At 36.2% G+C, this 20,633-nt stretch overlaps 1 protein-coding gene across 1 annotated transcript in view; it reads left to right on the forward strand.

The window, feature by feature from the left end:
• Nucleotides 1-5,823, forward strand: part of Tacr3 (tachykinin receptor 3) — a 99,512-nt gene extending 93,689 nt beyond the window's left edge. The window contains exon 5 of the mRNA XM_058583802.1: nucleotides 1,592-5,823. Within this exon, the coding sequence (XP_058439785.1) occupies nucleotides 1,592-1,904 (313 nt within the window). The 3' untranslated portion in view covers nucleotides 1,905-5,823. The remainder of the gene's footprint in view (nucleotides 1-1,591) is intronic.
• Nucleotides 5,824-20,633: the final 14,810 nt, after the last annotated feature.

A 20,633-nucleotide genomic window follows, 5' to 3' on the forward strand; every position in this document is an offset into this window, starting at 1 on the left:
ACACTTAGCCAGGAGTGGTGGTACATACATGTAATCCCAGTGGCTCAGGAGGCTGAAGCAAGAGGATCACAAGTACAATGCCAGCCTCAGCAACTTAGGAAGACTCTTTCTCAAAATAAAAAGGTCTAGGGATGTTCTTCAGTGGTCAAGCACCTGATACAAAAAAAAAAAAATCAGCAAACTTATATTCAAATTTAGGACTAGAAAAAAGGAGCCTGACTTTGCCTGGCAAAACAACAGATGTGATTAGGTTTTTCAGCCATTGTTATCTCAAGAAGAAAAAATGAGTTAATTGATTTGGGTCTACCCTTGTCTTCTCTGTAGGGAAGTTAAGATCACAGATACTAAAGTTAAAATGATCTAGGTTCAAATCCACACCTAGTGTTTTCCAGCTATGTAAGCATGAAATGTTCTCTGAGCCTGAGTTTCCCCACTTGCAACATAGAACATAATATCAACTTCAAAGGTGGTTGTGAGATTAAATTAGATAAAGTATGTGAAATTTTTAGCACAATGATTAGAATATAGAAAAAAAATTGAGATTACAGGTCTTTTAGTGATCAATGCATAAATAGCATACATATTATCATATCAGTGTTGGTCACCTATGGCCAAATAACAGTAACTTCTCGTTGAAATTTACTTAGATAGGACTTTTTTTTCTATTTTTCACTAAGAAGCTATCACTTTCTAATGAAAAATGAAAATGAGACATAATTTATACATCTGCTTATGTGAACAAAATGAATTTCGACTGCAATAAAATTACTTTAGCCAAAAAAAAGGACTACAGAAAAAGTAAAATGTGGTTATCAGATTTAAAAAAAAAAAAAACAAAAACTTGTTTCTATGTTCCACAAATAGAGTGGTATACCTAAATTTCACAAAATTGACAATGTCCAGGAGGTTTTATGCACTAATAGAAATGGGTCTTAATAAAAATAGCTGCATAAGCCAAATCCTAAACTCTCTTCCCAGTTGGGGCTCCACCACACTGTGCCTTAAGTTTGTTAAATACTTAATTAACTCTTACTCTTTTTTTCACTAATTGCATAAGTCACTTAATTTAAGCTACCCCACAAGCAATACTTTGCTTTTAAACTTCATTTAATCATCTGCCAAAACAAGGATTTAACTCTTTCACATATAATTAGGTTAAAAACCATTAACAATTAATTCTACCATTAAATGATGTTATAATTTATAAATGGGAATTATTCGTGGAGAAGCTATTTTTAAACACAGCATTTCATTTGAAGTGTTACAACCAGCCATATTAATTCAATTATACTTATGTAAATGTATAAAATTAGTGCAGAAATCTAGTTTCTTTGGCATATTAATAACCTGGTGTTTTTCCTTTTCTATTTGATGACTTCCTTCTCAATGATGAGAAATTAAGATTCTATTCAAACAAGAACTGAGAAGACTAATACTAATACCATGGCATAGATTCTGACTTTGGGTAGAAAATCAGTTTCAAAGTTCACCGACTTGGCTTAACTGCCTTCAGTAAGGTTTCCTATGGCAGCTGGAGAAAATGTCCATTTGAAAACATAACTTTTTCTTTCTGTGGCCCTCTTCTCCTCAGATTTCGAGCTGGCTTCAAGAGAGCATTCCGCTGGTGTCCTTTCATCCAGGTTTCCAGCTATGATGAGCTAGAGCTCAAAACCACCAGGTTTCACCCAACTCGGCAAAGCAGCCTGTACACCGTGACCAGGATGGAGTCGGTGACAGTGGCGTTGGACCCCAGTGACACCGACAACACCAAATCCACTAGGAAGAAAAGAGCCGCACCCCGAGACCCCAGCATCAGTGGCTGCTCCCGCGGGGATTCCAAGTCGGCCTCCACCACCTCCAGTTTCATAAGCTCACCCTACACCTCTGTGGAGGAGTATTCATAAGGCCATTTCCTGAGGTGAAAGATTTGTGTGAGGCCATCACGGTGCCAACATAGGTCCCCGTTCTCCTGCCTGTCAATATTGTATTGCATACCCTCTGGAAGCAGGAGGATGACTTTATTTAGGCAGCTATGTTTAAGTCAAGAAAGAAAGCATGTAAATATAACAAAGACCCTACTAAGATATTAAGCCTTCTCCTCCACCCCCCGAAAAAAAGAAATGAAGTGGATGTAAGTACATTCTTTAAAAACTCTAAATTATTATATGCAGCAAAAATATATATCTAAAAAATACTTGAGGGCTGGGGTTGTATAGATCAGTGCTACAGCGCTTGCCTTGCATGAGTGAAGCACTGGATTCAATCCTCAACACCACATAAATAAATAAAACAAAAGTATTGTGTCCATCTACAACTAAAGAAATATTTTTAAAAACCTTGACAATTGTCAAGTTTCTCTCATTTAAAAACTACAGTATACATTTGTGATACTAAAATGACATATAGTTTTCCCAAAAGATTAAAGAAGCTTTAAAATATATTCTGAGTAAGGAAAAACAAACTCTACATAAAATGAAACTTTTCATCTACAGCTATAGAATGGAAAAGTTCAATGGCTCCTTTTCCCATAAGAGTGATGGAAAATTAACCTCAGAAAATAGGAAGTAATAAAAAACCTTTTTCAAGAAAATTCATTTTGTGGCATGAAAGCTGTTAAAGGTTTAAAGATTTCCTGCAAGACACTTAACAGAAAATAAAATCACATCAAGTCATTAGGCAGATAGACATATTATTCTCTGAATTATTTTTTCTGAGAAAGTGACTTCAAAAGAAAAATATAATCACCTAATTTTGACTATGTATTTTAAATGCTAATCTATGATATAGTCAACTTGAGAACCTTAAAAGGACAAAGAGAATTCCTAGATTCTTCTGTTTTATTTTTCACAGATTTTTAAAAATTACGTAGATTATATAATACTAAAGATGCCTTCTAATGCAGAAGAGGAGAATCCCATTTGCCTCTATAATTAGCTAACAATTATTAGACAAGAACTACAGAAAGTCATTCATAGGTATGAAGAGACAGAAACATCTGCTAGCTTCAAAGGCAGATGTTTGTCACCTCTAGTCCATGGAAAAAGTTTTAGAATTAACTTTATCAATAGTACTGTGTACTTTTCTACTCCCCTAATTTAAAAAGAAGCAAGGACTAGTGGAACACATCAGAATATGTTTCGAGTGCCAGTCTTTATGGGGAAAAAAAGTTGTAGGAGTTAAAGAAGAAAACGTAACTGAAAATATTACTATACCTACAAGTAAATCAGAAAAGATGTAGAGAGGTAAGTCAAGTGCTAGAAACAAAAGCTTTAGAATAGTTTGGATACATATGAGCTAATTAATGTCAGGTGAGCAAGAGAATAACAATGACCCTTTCACACAAAGACCTCTTCCTTGTTTAGCTAACCCCAACTTTCTCTGGAAAGAAATAAAGCCCTTTTATTACCAGAAAATTGATTGACAGATGATAGATAAATAGATAGATAAACAAATAGATGGATATGTAGGCACATTTCTGAGACCCATAACAAAACAATGAACAGCTGAGTAAAGAATTTATCTTCCAGACCTCAGTCCTTAGAAATCATCTTTCCTTAAATTGGGAATACTGTCAATCCTGTCCAATAAAATCACAAACTTTCTGAGAACGTGGATGTGTAGTTTAAAACTTCTTTAAAATATCATTACATTTTTAAAATTGTCCAAATAATTACCTGTAACATTTTACTTGACTGGTCAATATTAGAACCAATATCTTTTTGAAGAACAGGATAAAAGCAATTATTCAATGGCAAATCATGGTAGATTGCTATCATATTAATCTTTCAATCCTCCTCCCTATTTTGGAGCCAAAATCAGAAAAACCCAATTGTTTCAACGTGTTAAAAGTCTAAATAACTTAACCAGATGTGTTCGAGTTGAATTTCTTTTAATGATACCAATAAACAAAAGGAAGCATATAAAATGCATACATGAGTGTTCAGGCATATATTATTGTACAATAAATATAACAACTTTTAAAAAATTAAATTAAAAATTAATTTTGAAATAGTAAATGGTAATTAGAGGGTTGTCATAAATAAATCAGTAAAGTCCAGGAAGCTTGTGTGCATGTTTTAATCAAATTTCATTATTTAGTATCTAATTGTTTGAATATAATGCCTTTTTAATGTTCATATTTAAAAATGCTAATGCTTATCAAACGTAAAAATGTCAAAAAAAAGTCTAGTATGTAAATTCAGGTGTAACTTTCTTCTTAAATATATGAATGATATGGGCCTGGCATAATTAATGTACAGGACACATGGGAAATATTTAGCTATAGAATACAAATATGAAGTTTGGCCTTCAAATTTCATATCAACAGCCACCACCCAAAATACACTTGAAAAATCTAACTCCTGGCCTTCACACCTGTTAGGAAAATTCAGTGGAATTTGCTAAGACATTTCTGAGTAAAATTATTGTCCTGGTCAGTTTTGTTTGTTGGTTTGATTTTTTTTTTCCTTGAGTAGATTTGCTGTTCCTTCACTGAACACCATCCCTTCTAGTGAAATAGAAATACTTGAGGCCTGATGGTATCTTTTTAATACTTTTGAGGAAAATTAACATCATTCATTCAGTATTCATGACTCTTAAACCAAGATATACAAGGCAGAGTTTAAGTTCAAAAATGTAATCAATAATAATAATGAAGTAAATGAATGAAAGAGGTAAGAGTTTCAATCTTTTGTCTGAATCGACACTAAGGATTACAGAATAGTACATATGGAAATCAGTTTCAACAGTAATCACTCTAAATAAATAAAAAAAATCACTTTAAATCAGTGTTTCATATTTGCCAGGTTTTAGAAGAATTTGCCTCCAAGATTCACTGTATGCTGATATTAAAGTTCAGCATGAATCTTCATTGTTTGCAAGAAAACACTGACTCAGAATACTGAGCAGATAGATAAAATGTCATAGGTTTTTTATTTAAGATTTTGCTCAACATCAGAAAAATCTGAAATATTTTGAGAGAAATCTTAAATGTCTTGCATCATTTTAAATATTCTCTTTTTAAAAGAAAAAAAGCAAATGAAAATATTATGTTTTTTATTATTTTGCATCTGAACAAGGTGTTTGAAATTATCTGCAAGGGAAAAGCAGATAAACATGGTTCTTGTATAATCTGATCTAACATCATTTTTTATTTATTTATTTTTTGGGATTTTTTGGTGGTTCAGTGTGCCGTTGCTTTATTCCACTATTCCACCTCCCAACCTCATAATAGTGACATTTCTGACCTAGCAGCCAAATTCATATTCTATTCCAGTTCCTGAAAATCTCTTATAAACAGACATCTGACTTCAAAGTACCTCCAATCTTATAACACATACTAAATACCAAGAAGCATAGTGTCAAGTATCAAGATTTGGAAACACAAGATAAATGTGAAAAATCAATGAAGGCCAGCTCAAAATTTGATTTCACTTTTGTTAATACAGAATTTACTTGGAAAACCTTTGATTAGTGTTTGATAAATTACTCCATCAAATATAAATTTGCAGCTAAACATCTAACAGTAACAATTTGAGTTCCATTTGTCTTTGACAAGGTGCCAAAAGTTCAGGAAATCAAGCATGACACTGGCCTAGTAGAATAATAAGATTGTAATAATTTTCCTTCAAGCCAAACAGGAATGGAGAATAATGTCCACTCGAGCTATACAAGGTCATTAATTGTGTGATTTAATACATATATATATATATATATATATATATATATATATAGTGGAAAATATATGCATACAAGAAATAAATGTATATAAAAGTTGTAGCTAGTGAACATAGTATTTTCAAGTGTGGTAATCATACTGAGTATGTTTAATCAATTGATGTCCTTTGCATATATGGTATTATGTAATAGATTTAATTTCAGTATTTTTCTTTGAATACATTAAAAATGATATGAAAAATTAAAAATACCAATTTTCCTGTTGGTTATTAAAACATAATGTAATGGAGGGTCTCATCTTTTGTAAACATAGTCACCCAACTATCACACAAAACAACGTGTGCTACCTCCCTTTCTTTTCATCATAAAAATGTCCAGTTTTTGTAAGTTTCCTGGATTCAAACAAATTATTTAAGGGAGCAAAGTTATCAAGGTACAGAAAAATTATTCTGTAGAGGGAATAGGAGCAAAGAAACAGGAATAGAACCTAAAGCATACGTAGCCGAGTATAGAGCATTTTACAACTATGGCATCCAGCCTATTCCCAGCAACAGACTCCAGTTTAAATTTGAGCCCCATAATGGATATCTGGGGGACTTTGACTGTTTGATTCTCTGCTCTGAGCCTCACTTAATGTACCCGTAATAAAAAGAAAAATAATAATTTCCTCAGAGAGCTAATGTGAGGGTTAAGTGAGTTAATATATAAAAAGGACAAAGCCAACCAGGAAAAAAAATGTTTAAAACATCGTCATTATTATTGGGAGCATGTAGAAAAATATTAGACAAACCCTTTTTTGCCTGTACCATTCTACCTCCATACAAAGCTCTTTGAGGAGCTATGGGTAGACTTAAGGACTTTTATCACTTGACCCTGGGCTGTTTTCAGAGTTCCAATGAGAACTCATGGTTTGTATACATGTGTTCTGGGAATTTGCTATCTGTCCCTGGTCCCTGAATATGGAAAGCTATATAGGTGAAGGGTTGGACATGGCCAATCAACAGAAGGAGTGCCTTTCAGCATGTAAAACTAAATTCACTTCTTTAGAGAGATGCAGGTAGGTACGGTTATATGCAGGTTCAGAAATAAGAATGTTAACCATTAGAGGCTGATAGATAAGGGAGAAAAGGCAGAAAGTTTTCTTTCAAAGTTTACTTTGAAGCTCCTTTGACTTAAATCTTAATGTCTCCTACCTGGTGCTCTGAGCATCAGTGCCCAGGAACATTTCCAGTTCAGGTACTAACAATGACCCTCACTGCCTATGATTCTAGAAGTCACAAGGACATCTCCCCTGACCTAGTCTCTCATTCCAACTTTCAATGCAAGCCAAGCATCCTCTACCAATTCCTTATAACAGGGGACAGAGAAGCAAGGCATTTTTATTAGCTTATCACACACTCAGAGCATTAAGAAATCATTCACACTTTTAAAACTTAGTGTTCTTCTGCTCTATTCAACTTATTAGGCAGATAATTTTAAATAATCATTTTTAATATGTTAAGAGAGTTAAAGGAAACTGTGGTAAGCCATTCTTATAGACCGTGGCCGCCATTAGAAGATGGCGCCGGCTTCCACTGTGGCCTGTGATAAACAACTCCTTTTTTGGAGAGTTGGCGCGCAATCCCTTACCACCCTATGAGAGAGATCCACGTGGCAGCTTGGGATTGGTATGCGGGAGGCTTTATTAGGCTGTGCTTGGGCGCTCGGCAGGGGGGTCGCTAGAAGATGATACTTGAAACAAGGCCTGAATAAACTGCTGAAAGAAGAATCCTGTGTCGTGTTTTCCCTTGCCGGCGAGGGGTCGCGACAGGAAACCATGGACAAAGAACCAAAATGAGCCAGCAAATTGGTATAAAAAATGATAATATCAATAAGGAAATGAAATTTCTCGAAACCAACTAAATGAAAGTTCTAGAGCTATAAAGAACAAGTAAAATGAAAGGTTCTCTGGAGAATTTCAACAGTATTTCAGTAGGCAAGAGAAAGAGATAATTTGGTGATAGTGTATGTGAAATTATCTAGACTGAGGAGTAGAAAAGAAAGAATGAAGGGAATACATGGAACATGTACAAGGTAGCCCCCAATGACCACCTCCTCCAGCTAAATGCTACCTGCCTTCAGCTACCACTCAGTTAATCCCATCAGGGGAGTAATTCATTGATTGTGTTAAGGCTCTCACGACCCAATCATTTCACCTATAAATTTTCTTGCGTTATCTCACACATGAGCTTTTGGAGGACACCTCACATCTAAACAATAACTATTGGGGATTTTGGTAATACCACTTTCAAAAATTAAGATAATATCTAAACAGATAATCTATAATAAAACAGAGAATTCGAACAATATTATGAACTACTATGGCTAACACACATATACAGAACCCTCCACTCAGAACATCAGGATATATATTATTCTACATGTACACAGAATATTCTCCAGGATAGATGATATTTTACTCAATAAAACAAGCCTTAAAATGTAAAAACACTGAAATCGTACCACATATCCTATCTTGTAAAAATGGAGTGAAGCTAGAAATCAGTAACAAGGGAAACTGAAAGATTCACAAGTTAGAAATAGAAATTAAATAGCCTGTTCTTAAACAACTGTGAGGGTTCATTGTATGTATGTGTAAGTTTGATGGGATCATGGGGTGCCCAAATGCTTGGATAAAAATTATTTCTGGGTATAACTAAAGTGTTTCTGGAAAAGAGAACAGAAGAAAAACAGGGCATGGTGGAACATACCAGTAATCCCAGGTGCTCAGGAGTCTGAGGCAGGAGGATCCAAGTTCAAAGCCAGCCTCAGCAACTTAGTGAGGCCCTGAGCAACTCAGTGAGATTCTGTTTCTCCATAAAATACCAAATAGGGCTGGGGATGTGGCTCAGTGGTCAAGTGTCCCTGTATTCAATTCACTGCACCCCTTCCACCCTAGCCCCCCCAAAAAAACAAACAAACAAACAAACAAAGCAATTGCCTATGAGAATGAAAATGGGTATCATCCAACTAAGGATCCAAATAAAATAGAAGGTGGAGGAAGGGAGAATTGCTTCTTCTGCCTGATGGAATAAAAATATTGGTCTTTTCCTACCCTCATACTAGCATCAGACTCAGATGAACTAAAGTGGCCCCCCCTTTCTCCATGGAAAAGCCCTCTTCACCATGGCTGATTTTAGGACTGTCAGAAAAAGAGTCTATGCAAAAAAGTGCAATGTAGATAAACTTCCTATTTTCATGTCACCCTGTTTACTTGGCCACTGGCTGAGAAGATACCAGCACTCCAGATGCTGGACACCCTCTTACTAGTTTTTCACAAACGTACTTTGAAGAAATGTGCAAACAAGGCCTCTGGCCTTGAGCTGGGCTTCACAGAGATGTCTACGTTTTTAAGATAAGTTACAAATGGGCTCCATGGTAACACCTGGCAGGGGAGAAAAAAAAAAGGGAAGAAGAAGCTCTCCCCTTCTCAGGTGTTGTCCTTGAAGAGTTAACTTGCCCAGAACAGTGAAAGAAAAAGCTGCTTTTATGTGAACTTCTGCAGATTGTGAACTTCTGAGCCCCTCCCCTTACATGCTGGGTATAAAATTCTGAAACTCCCTGAACTCGGGGCTCAGGGGATTAATTGATTACAGCAAAAGCTGTGCCCTCTGAACCTGGCTGCAGCCAAATAAAACTGTTTCCTGCTGTCTTGGGTGCCTTGCCTTGTTTGTCCCCACAACAGAACCACACCACTAGATTTCCTGGGTCTGCATCTTGCACACAGCCAGATGAGATTTCTCAGTCTTCAGAATCATTTGACCAATAGGGAAAATATGAATCAAAACCGTAACAAGATACCACCTACTAGGATAGTTGAAATAGAAAAGAAAGACAATAGCATAGTTTGACAAGAATGTAAAGAAACACAATGATATCAATGTAGGAAAATTAAAATTAAATTAAAGGTAAAATGGTGCAGCCTGTGTGGCACAATTTGGAAGTTCCTTGATCTTTTAAACAAAGTTACCATAGGACCTCAGATATTCTACTCACAGGTATCTACCCAAAGAAGAAACGAAATGTCCACTCAAAACTTGTACATAGGTGTTCATTGCATCTTTATTCATAATAGATTAAAAAGTCTAAGCAAACCCAAATACCTACCAACTGATGAACAGATAAAACAGAATTCCAGTGAAATCAAATATTTGGCAATATATAAAAGAAATTAAATACTGGTTTGTGCTACCACATGAATGAACCTCAAATCCAAATGATAGATGAAAGAAATCAGCCACAAAAGACTATGTGCTATATGATTCCAGCTATAGGAAATGAAGAGAACAGAGAAATAAAGTAGATTCTTAGGTTCCAGGTTACCCTAGTGCTCGAAGAGAGAGGAAAGTGAAAGAGAGAGAGTAGTAACTGATAATGAGCACAAGTTTTCTTTTTGGTTTCATGAGAATATTCTAAAATCAGATAATTTTGTTAGTTACACAAATCTGAAATACATTAACAACTACAAAGTTGAATACTTTAAATGTGAAAACATATCAAAAACAGTTTTTTTAAAAAAGAATAAGGATCTCAAGAAGCAAAAGTCTAATGAAAACATCAACAGCCTATACCATTTTTTTAAAAAGACCTATGAAAAAAATCATCAAATCAGAAAGCAAAAGAGTTGGTTGTATGGTCCTTAACAAAGAACTTTCAAAAAAGTGATAAATCCAGTTTTCTTTACAAATGCAACAGGCTTTTAAAAAGTCATGCTTTCCCTATGATGAACATAACTGGAATTGGACATAAAAATTTCCATTAGAAACATCTCACTCACTCAGTCCATGGACAGAATTTATCCCAGACACAGATGCATATTGAAATACGATGCCAACCATATCATTAAAAAACAATAATTCAGGGATTCCATGTTTTTATTTGTAAGCGATAGACATGAACTCCAGTAATCTTAGACAAAAGGAATTTTATAGAACACATTAGGAAACTCATAAACTGTCTCCACATTCTAGAAGAACAAGCCTGGAGCCATGCAAATACTGGCAACACACAAATCACACCTGGAACCATTAACTTAGTGACACTGCCACCAGAATTAACTGGACACAATCACTATTGTTTGCAAAACTTTTATTGCCTAAACTGAGTAGCTGGTACTGTGGTGGAACTGCTGCTGCTTCTGTCTCTATAAATTGGATGTTGGTGCTACTGTGGCACCACCCCTATTAGAACAGATTCTCCTTATCTTCTGCTTTGCCTAATAAGCTTTCAATCCAAAGTGTAAGGCAGTTACATCAGATTGGTATAGCCTAAGCCAATGTGCCTGCCCCTAGCTTCAAGGCCAGCAAAAATGTGCATCAGATTTTTTGCTTGTAAAATGGGAAGGACTACCTGTTTCATAAGGTAGAAATTCTTCAAACACAGATGCCAGGTATTCAATAAGAATGGCAAAAATCTTCTATAAATATCTTGAAAAAAAATAAGAGGAGAGTACTTCAGACTAGATGGGGAGTAGCGTTAATTGCAAGGGTTCTATTATGAGTCAAGAGACATTGACTGTCTTCAGAACCTGTCAGGTATGTCCCAGATGAAAGAGTTGGTATTACTTGGGTTCCCCGGTATAGGAGGAAGTTCAGGACCATGCGACCCCAGAGGAGGAGTTGGACAGTAGATGATGATGAGGATGATGATGCAGAAGATGAAAATAACACTGATAGCAAAACTAACCCAGATGGACCATCTACAAAACAGCCAAGATCATCTTCTTAAGCTATAACTTTTATGAAATTTAAAAGACTGACATTATATCCTAGTTATCATACTCTGATATTTAAGGAAGATTTATGCTCCAATTTGAGAAAGCATTTAATTTGTTCCCCTGGGACAAGTTTGTCAGAGAGAAAACTTGCTTCTGTTTCTAGCAGAGAAAGATATAACAAATGTTTAGGAATGAAATCTGTTTTCTTGAGTAAGAAATTTTAGACCATAGAAAAGAAATGGAACATATCAGTATGTATAAAATCCTCCAAGTTGGCAACTGAATTTTTATCATTGTTTTCTATTTTTAAAATTGTCATTGAATTAAATTGTTGTGATGTTTTCAACTCTTAGATTTTGTTATACAAAGAACCATGTCACGGATCATGGGCAATAATATTTCAAAGCACTGCTAAAAGCAAGTGGCAAAAAATTGACTATTAAATGTTGGAATGTCAATTCTTTTAAGTGGAAGGAAAATAAGAGCATAGAAATACTGGTGAGAAGGGAGAGACCTTGAGAGTGAGCCAAGGAAATGTTGAATTCACGCCTACACCATTTATATAGACATCCAGAGATAATTCTATTCAGTGTGAATTAATCTTCTGACTTACCTGATAGCTTGAGAGAGCGGGATGGGGTGGTTTTGTGCTATAATATGGAATATGTACAAATATGAGGCATAAGTAAACCTGCTACATTGACTGCAACTTGGGTGTTTCCTGTCCACCTGCAGTCATACTTTAGTTTTACTTAACATAGAACAGTTGAAATTTTTAAAAATATATATTCCTAAAAAAAATTAAAGAAAATACAACTAAATATTAAGTAGATGTCTTCGGTTAATAGAAACACGGTTTATAATTTTCCTTTTCTTTTTTGTATTAATTATATTTTTCCTTAATAAGCATTTATTGTATCAGAATTTTTTTAAAAAAGTAAAGAACATTATTTTGAGGAAAAAAGTGAATATTCTGTTTTAACTGAATTCACAGTAAATGCTTCCAGTTTTTTCAAGATTAGTGTTACCCTTACTTGCAAATATGAAAAACAATTGCTACAGGTTTTAAAGGTTAGAATAGCTGGCTATTCATAGGCAAATAATATCACAATTAGGGATAATTAACATAATTACTATCTAGATATAATGATATATTCACAAAGGCACTGTTTGAATAAATGAAAAGGTAACACCTATGATTATGACAAGTCACACAGGCAATGATGAACAGCCCAATGTCCTCTTAAAGAACTTGAAACTCTGCCTGGTCTGAGATTTCAGGGATCAAAGTGAAGACCTCTTTGACTAACTATAAATTTTAATACCAAAGAAACTGTTCTTTTAGTTTACCCTAAGACAACTTTAGTTCATTCTAAAATTATTTGGAATTATCAAAAATGTTCCTAGCGCATGAACAAAAATTCATAAGAATACTGTTCTATCACTATGTGTAATTAGTCTCATCACAAATGGTAATTGATAAGCTCCTTAGCTTCATTTGATCATTCCATGTAGTATACATATATCAAAAGATCACATTGTACCCCAAAATTATGGTTATTATTTTTCCGTTAAAAATAAAATAAAACTAAAAAAAGTTAAAAAGACTTCCCTGAACTAGAAGCATCAGTTGTTGAATGTCTTCTTCTCTAACCTCCAAATAACCTGAAGGTAGATTTTCCTGAAAGAGGATAGATGTGCCTCAATTCATTGATGAATTCAGTCCCTGAGCAGGAGTTGATGCACCAGGCTAAGAAAAACTAAAACATTAAAGCTTCAGCTTTGTTCTCCAAAACAGCAATGACTCCAAAAGTTTTGTTAGCAGAGCATGATAAGTTCTTGGATCTGTTCAAGTGCAGTGAGTGGAAACAGTTTTCAGAATATATTGATACCATTGTTTACCTTGACATGTCCTGCTTCCTCAAATGTTGAAGTATAACACCAGAGAAATAGAGTTAAAAGTAAGAAGTTGTTAAAGGATAGTAAAACAGACTTCTCCCGGGTAGAAGTAGGGGACCCAAAGGCATAATCCATGGGATGAGGAAGTCCTGTCCCTTTTATATGTCTAAAGTTTCCCTTGATTTCCTGCATTCTCCTCCCTTATCTTGTTCATTCCCCCTTACCCTGCATAGTGACTGGGGGATGTTGGTGGAACGGCCAGGGAGTGGGCAGGTAGGCTGGAAGGGCCTTCGTGGAGTGCTAGGCAGGAAGGGATCAGCAGCCTAGGGGGCCTTGATTAGCAGCTCCCTTTCTACTCAAGAGTTGCTTAATTAACAACCTTTCTGGTTAGGGGGAGTATCAAAGGGCTTTGGAGACATGAACATTCCATTCTCTCAGGGGCTGTTTCCAATTCCCCAGATTCAAGTTGGATTCTTTTTTCTCCATTAGGCCCAATTTACCTAGCTACATTAATTACTTGTCTCTAAATCTGGCTTCAATATGATTGAATTACTGATTTCATAATAGGTAATCTTGGTAGCTACAAATTCGGAACATCCAAGAAGCCATTGAGGACTTGCACTAGGAAGTAAACAAATGGGAAAGCCCAATGGGAGTCCAGTGGATCAGTGGAGAGTAACATTAGGGATTTAGACAAGAGAATCTGACTCAAAATTCTGGTTACTTAAGGGTAGAACCCAGGAACCTCAAGGAAATTTTTGCATACTACCTAGTCAATAAATTGATGCTAAAATGTGAATTGTGACAAATATGACTAAATACTAAAGAATAAAAATATTTGGCTAAAATTAAACTTTTTCTACCCACATGATAAAGGCAAGAAAAAGAAGAACAAAATTTCCCTGTCAACCCCAGATCCTTTCATTCCAAGGTCTTACATATGCAGATCAAACATTATTTCTTAAGACTAGTAATCCAGGCTAATGAAATGCAAAAATTTGTGACATTTTCTCCTCATTCCCGAAAGCAGACCCTGCTACACTATAGGAATTCCACATCAGTCCACATGGACACTTCCTATTGCATTTCACCCACCTAGTTCCACCTGTCCCATGCCACTCTTGGCCTATGTAGTGTCAGCTTTTAAGGCCTTTATGCAGTACTCCAAAGGAGGGATCTTCAATACCAATAATGGGGATGGCAAAAAGAGATGTGTCTGAAAACCCATACAAGACTAAGAACATGAGGGACAAAAGATTATTTTTCCCCTCTAGAATTGAAAGGACAATGTGATAGTATATAAAACACAAGTCTGTGTTGAAATTACTAAAGCTGACAGTTTAACTGCCTCAATAAAACATTTAAAAATAGTTTTAAAAGTCAGATGTGCTATCCATTTAAAGACAAAAACCTAGATCCAAGATGGCTGGATAGAAGTACTCACCATTCGCCTCCTCTTCCACAAGCTATATACTTCCACAAGTATATAGCTGCATTTTTAAAAATATTTTTAATTAAAATTAAAATTTTTTGTTATGGATGAGAGTATAGCTGCATTTTGAGGTGAGTAACCATGGGAGAACTCCATAAACAGCAAGACTGGAACTTGTAAAATTTAGAAACCTGTATCAACAAAGCAAGAGAAAAAAATGCCCTGGCATCTGCCATCCTGGCTCCATAGCTGGGAGTCAGAGTCTCTACTTTGCAAGGATAAGGGTGAAAGAGAGTCTCAGCAAACTCTACCAGCACAGATGCTGGCAATCCTAGCAATTAGAAAGATCACAGCTCTCACAGGCTTCAGTTACTTATCTAAGCCCACTTAGATAAGTAATCTAAATCTGAACAGTGACCTTGCTTTCAAAAAGGATCCACAGGATCACCCAATAAATACCCAGGGTGCTATAACCAGAAACCATCTTAACAAGTGAGCTATCATCTGAGTTTGAACTGCTTTCGTGATAAGAAATCCCTGCATATTCCCACGCCTAGGACTCCACAGACTTTCTACTGCACTGTCTTGGGATGCAACTGCCTTGTTACCCAAACTTGGCCCAGCAGAGTGACTGTGACCTAAGCACTTGGGTTACTCTGCACTGTAGGGGATCCATGCCACACAGCACATCACCCACAAGAATCAGAAGATCAGTGTGCTTGTTCTCTGGGACCAAGAGCATGGCCAGACACATGTGGACTCACGTCAGTGCTGGGACTAAGGGTAGACACTCCCACAGCTCCCATCACCCCTCTTCCCCATTCCACTCAAGTGCCTAATACTAACAGAGTGGGAAAGGATTATGGTGGTTACTGCTGCTGCTGCTGCTGCTGTTCTGTTCTGCCTACAGGAGCTTTCTGAGGGAACCTTGAGCCTCCACCCCTCTAGCTGTCACCCAATCCTTGGACATGCACTACCCATGAAGGAGTGGGGGTGTGGGAAAAGCCCCTGCTCTGTGCATTGCCCTTTCCTAAGTGAACACAGCTAAAGAGGGCTGAGAGAAGCTTCACCATGTGCCATCTACAGTCCCCCCCACTCTTGAAGTGCACTGCTACCAACAAAGAAAAACATCAGAGCTCCTGCTGCCATTGCCCCCATGCAGTTCCCACAACTGCCCCCATCTCACACCATGCACTACTGTCAGGACTAAGACATAGAGGGACAGAGGTGTTGCTGTAGTTCCCACCACTGCTGTTCCTTGTGCGGTGTCCGGTCCCTCCCTACTGACTGGTTGGAAGATAAGAGCTTCAGGCACCTCACTGCTGCTGGAGCTGCCAGTGCCAGAGAAGATTGTAGCAGAACTATCATCAACAGGAAGTGACAGAGAAAATCCTGACACTTGATAGTGGCTGTCACCTTCATTATAGAAATAACCACATGGTAACCATCCCCTATACACTGCTGTCTGCTATAGTGTCCTTATTCTTACAAGGCTCGCAGACATAGCAGGCCTCTTACTCCACATGCTACGCTCTGTGTACAAAGTCATTAATCATAGCCATGTAAGCTATAAGGAGATACATCACGGTGTCAATCCAGGACTGAAACCAACTTTGCCTAAAAGTACATATCCCAAGACACTCTTCAGGTGAAAGTGGCTTACTAGAAAGGCCATTGAGAAAAAGTGGTAGAGACACCCCATCTACCAGATACACCCATCTCAACACAAGAGCATCAGAAAGATGAAAATACAAAGCAATGTTACACTTCCAAGAGGACATAAGAACTCTAGCAATAAAAAAGAATCAAACAGAAATCTTGGAAATTTCAAATAAAAAGTAGAGTTGAAAGCTTCAACAACAGACTAGATCAAGAGGAAGAAAGAGTATCTGAGCTTGAAGACAGTTTCTTTTGGTTCAATTTTAGTAGCTCATATGTCTCTGAAAATTTCTCCATTTCTTCTAGATTTTCCAATTCATTGGCAAATCAGTATTCCCTTATGATCCTTTGAATTTCAGTGGTATCTGTTGCAATGTTTTTTTTTTTTAAATCTTAGTTTTGTTTCTTTGTATCCTCTCTTTCTTTTGGTTAATTTAACAAAAGGTTTGTCAATTTTCTTTATTCTTTCAGAAAAGTAACTGTTTCATTGATTCTTTTTTATTATTTTTTGACTATAATTCATTTATTTCTGCTCTGATTTTTTTTATTTCTTTCCTTCCACTAATTTGAGGAATGATTTTATTCATTTTTTCCCTAGGACCTTTAGATGCATCATTAGGTAGTTTTTTTGTTGTTGTTGTTGTTTGTTTTTTAATTTGGTATTGCTTGCTTGCTTGCTTGCTTGATTGATTGATGTAGGTACCCACTATTATAAACTTCCCTTTTCATGTTGCTTTGGTTATATATGCTTAGTTTCTTCTGGTATGATGTTTTTCCATTTTCATTTTGCACGAGGAAATTTTTAATTTCCTCTCTGATTTCTTCAGTAATTCACAGTTCATTCAATAGTCTAGTGTTTAGTCTGCATGCATTTGTATAATTTCTGCAGTTTCTCTTGCTGCTGATTTCTAGTTTCACTAAATTATGATCCAAGGAGATGCAATTATTTCAATTTTTAAAAATTTGTTAAGACTTGTTTTGTGCTTAATATAGTCATTCTATGTGCTGATGGGAAGAAAGTGTTTTGCAGCTATTGGGCTGAATACTCTGAAATTGCCTGTTAAGTCCATTTGATATCTAATGTAATTTAACTGAAGTTTTTTTTTTTCATTGATTTTTTTTTGTCTGAATAATCTCTGTTGGTGAAAGTGGGGTACTGAAGTCACCCCACTATTATTGTACTGGCACACCTCTCTCCCTGTATCCAATTAATGTATATTTTCAAAAGTTTGTTTTATACATAAAGTATTTATAAAATGCCTATTTTATAAAACAGTGTGATGTTTTTGTCTCTTCTAACTCATTTTCTTAAAATCTGTTTTTCCAGAGGTAAGTATAGCTATTTTTCCTTTGGATCCTATTCGCTATCATTGTGTTAGCTATCATTTTCCATTCTTTTACTCTTGGTCAGTGCATGTCTTTTCGATGAATTGAGTTTCTTGTGGGCAGCATATTGTTTGGTCTTATTTTTTTAACCCATTCATCCAATCTGTGTCTTAAATAGTTTACATTCAGAGTTATTCCGGTCATTTTGTTGACTTTCTTCTGTTGTTATGAATGTTCTGTGTTTGTTTCTTTCCCTTTTATCCATTTTAGAGGTTTGTGGTTTTACTGTATATTCATGATGATGCTTGGTTCTTTCCTATTTGTCATTTGCATGCCTACTCTCACAGAAGTTTATTCTTTCACACTCTCTAATGATTGTGTTCATCTTTCTTCCTCTTCTGGGTATTGAATTCCCTTATGCATCTTTTGTAAAATGCTGGTCTGCTGGTCATGAATTCCCTTATACACATCATTCAAGGTCTTCATTTCTTATTTGATTCTAAAGCATGACCTTGCTGAGTACACTAGTAGTTTTGGCTGCCACTTCTTCTTCTCATTGACTTGAATACCTAATTCCATACCCTTCTGACCTTTAAAATTTCTGCTCAAAAATGTGCTTCTAGCTTAATGAGTTTGCCTTTAAATGTGGCTTTTCCTTCTTTTCTGAAGATTCTCTATTCTCTCTTTTTCATGAACGTTTGGCAATTTAAATATAATATGTCAATTTAGATATAATATGTCAATTTAAATACAACATGTCCTGGTCATGCCTGTTTGGGGTTCAAATATCTCCCGTATCTGGATATCCATGTCTTTCTAAGTTTTAGAAAATTTCCCCCAAGTATTTCACTTACTATGTTTTCTATGCCTTCAGACTACAGCTCTCCTACCTCAGATACACTGATGAGCCAGATGTTTGATATTTTAATGGAATCCCAGAGAACTTATATATTCTTTTCATTTTTTCTTTATTTTTATTTGAATAAAATATTTCAACCAACTTGTTTTAAGCTTAAACATTCCACTTGATCTAGTGTCTTGTTGAGGCTTTTATATGAATTTTTATTTTACTTTTTAAGCTTTTCATTTCCAAGAATTTTAACTGGTTCTTTTTCAAGATCTCTCTCTCTCTCTCTCTCTCTCTCTCTCTCTCTCTCTCTCAGTACAGGATTGAACCCAGGGGCACTTAATCACTGAGCCACATCACAGCCCCTTTTTATATTTTATTTAGAGACAGGGTCTCACTGAGTGCTTAGGGCCTCACTAAGTTGCTAAGTCTTGCTTTGAACTCACATCCTCTTGCCTTAGCCTTCAGAGATGCTGGGATTGCAGGCATGCATCAACACATCTGGCTCCAAAGTCTCTATCTTTTTAATTAATTTCTTATTCATATCCTACAATATTTTCATAATTTCATTTAACACTCTGTATTCTCTTATATCTTATTGAGCTTTTAAAAAATCATTATTTTGGGAGCTGGGATTATGGTTCAGCAGTAGAGTGCTTGCCTAGCATGAGTGAGGCACTGGGTACACTCATACTTTGCTAGTGGGACTGCAAATTGGTGCAGCCAATCTGGAAAGCAGTATGGAGATTCTTTGGAAATCTGGAAATGGAACCACCATTTGACCCAGCTATTCCTCTGCTGGGTCTATACCCAAAGGACTTAAAAACATCATATTATAGGGATGCAGCACATCAATGTTTATAGCAGCACAGTTCATAATAGCTAAACTGTGGAGGCAACCTAGATGCCCTTCAGTGGATGAATGGATAAAAAACTCAGTGAGGCCCTAAACACTCAGTGATACCCTGTCTCTAAATAAAATATAAAAAGCGGCTGGGATGTGGCTCAGTGATTAATTGCCCCTTAATTGATCTTCAGCATCACATAAAAAAATAGAAGTTAATTGTGTCCACCTACAACTAAAAAAAAATTCATTATTTTGAATTCCATATCAGGCATTTCATCAACTTCAGTATCTCTGCAGTCTGTTACTTCAGAATTATGAACTTTAGGAGGTATCATGTTGCCTTATTTTTAATATTTCTTATGTTTTTATGTTGAGATGTATGCATTTGTTGAGATGTGTATCTCTTCCACTTTTATGTGATAGCCTTCTTAGTAAGCAGCTTTCTCTGGACAATGTGTCTTGGAGGATCAGTTTGTTTTATGATGTTGAGTTTATTTCCAATTGTACTTCTGAGAGTCATCTTTCTGTGGCTTCTCCAGCTGTGATTGGTGGGCTTTGACATAAGGTGTACCTTATAAGAGCCTGAGGAGCACACTTTCTCTATAGGTATCACATGAGGTTCCTCTAGTAACTCAGTGGTTTGGTATAGATAGATCATGTGGGGTGTATCCTCCATGTTACACCTACAATAGGAGAAGTGAAAGCCCTATTGGGTGATAGGAATTTCTATGGGTATTATTGATACTATACTATTAGTTGAAAGCAATTCTGCTACTTCTTTCTTAAATCATGGTAAGGCCTGAAACTTGTAACTTCTGCTTAGATTCTGGTGCCATTACTAGTGTTTCATGGGGAGAGGCAGAGGCTATAAATCACAGCTTCCCCTCTTTGGCATTTATTTTCAGGGTACAATCTGATAGGGTGTGGTAGTGATCAGCGCTGAGGACTTCCATAGGCGGGTGTCCACAACAATTATGTTATTTCTCACTGTCATTACTATAGGATTGACTATCTTGTATGAGGATATCAGACCCACTTTAAAAGTGTCTACTTTAATTGTGCCCATTCGAGGACAGGTCATCACTTGGGACCTTCCCCACCACTTTATCCTTGAAGTTGAAGTTTTTGCCAAGGTTGGAGAAGGACTAGGTCATGACGGGAGCTGGGTGCAATTCCTCTCCATTGGCTGGGA

This window comes from Marmota monax, unplaced genomic scaffold (assembly GCF_021218885.2).
Source record: "Marmota monax isolate L192 unplaced genomic scaffold, Marmota_monax_Labrador192_F-V1.1 WCK01_AAM20220418_F8-fsc00002, whole genome shotgun sequence".
Taxonomy (NCBI): Eukaryota; Metazoa; Chordata; class Mammalia; order Rodentia; family Sciuridae; genus Marmota; species Marmota monax.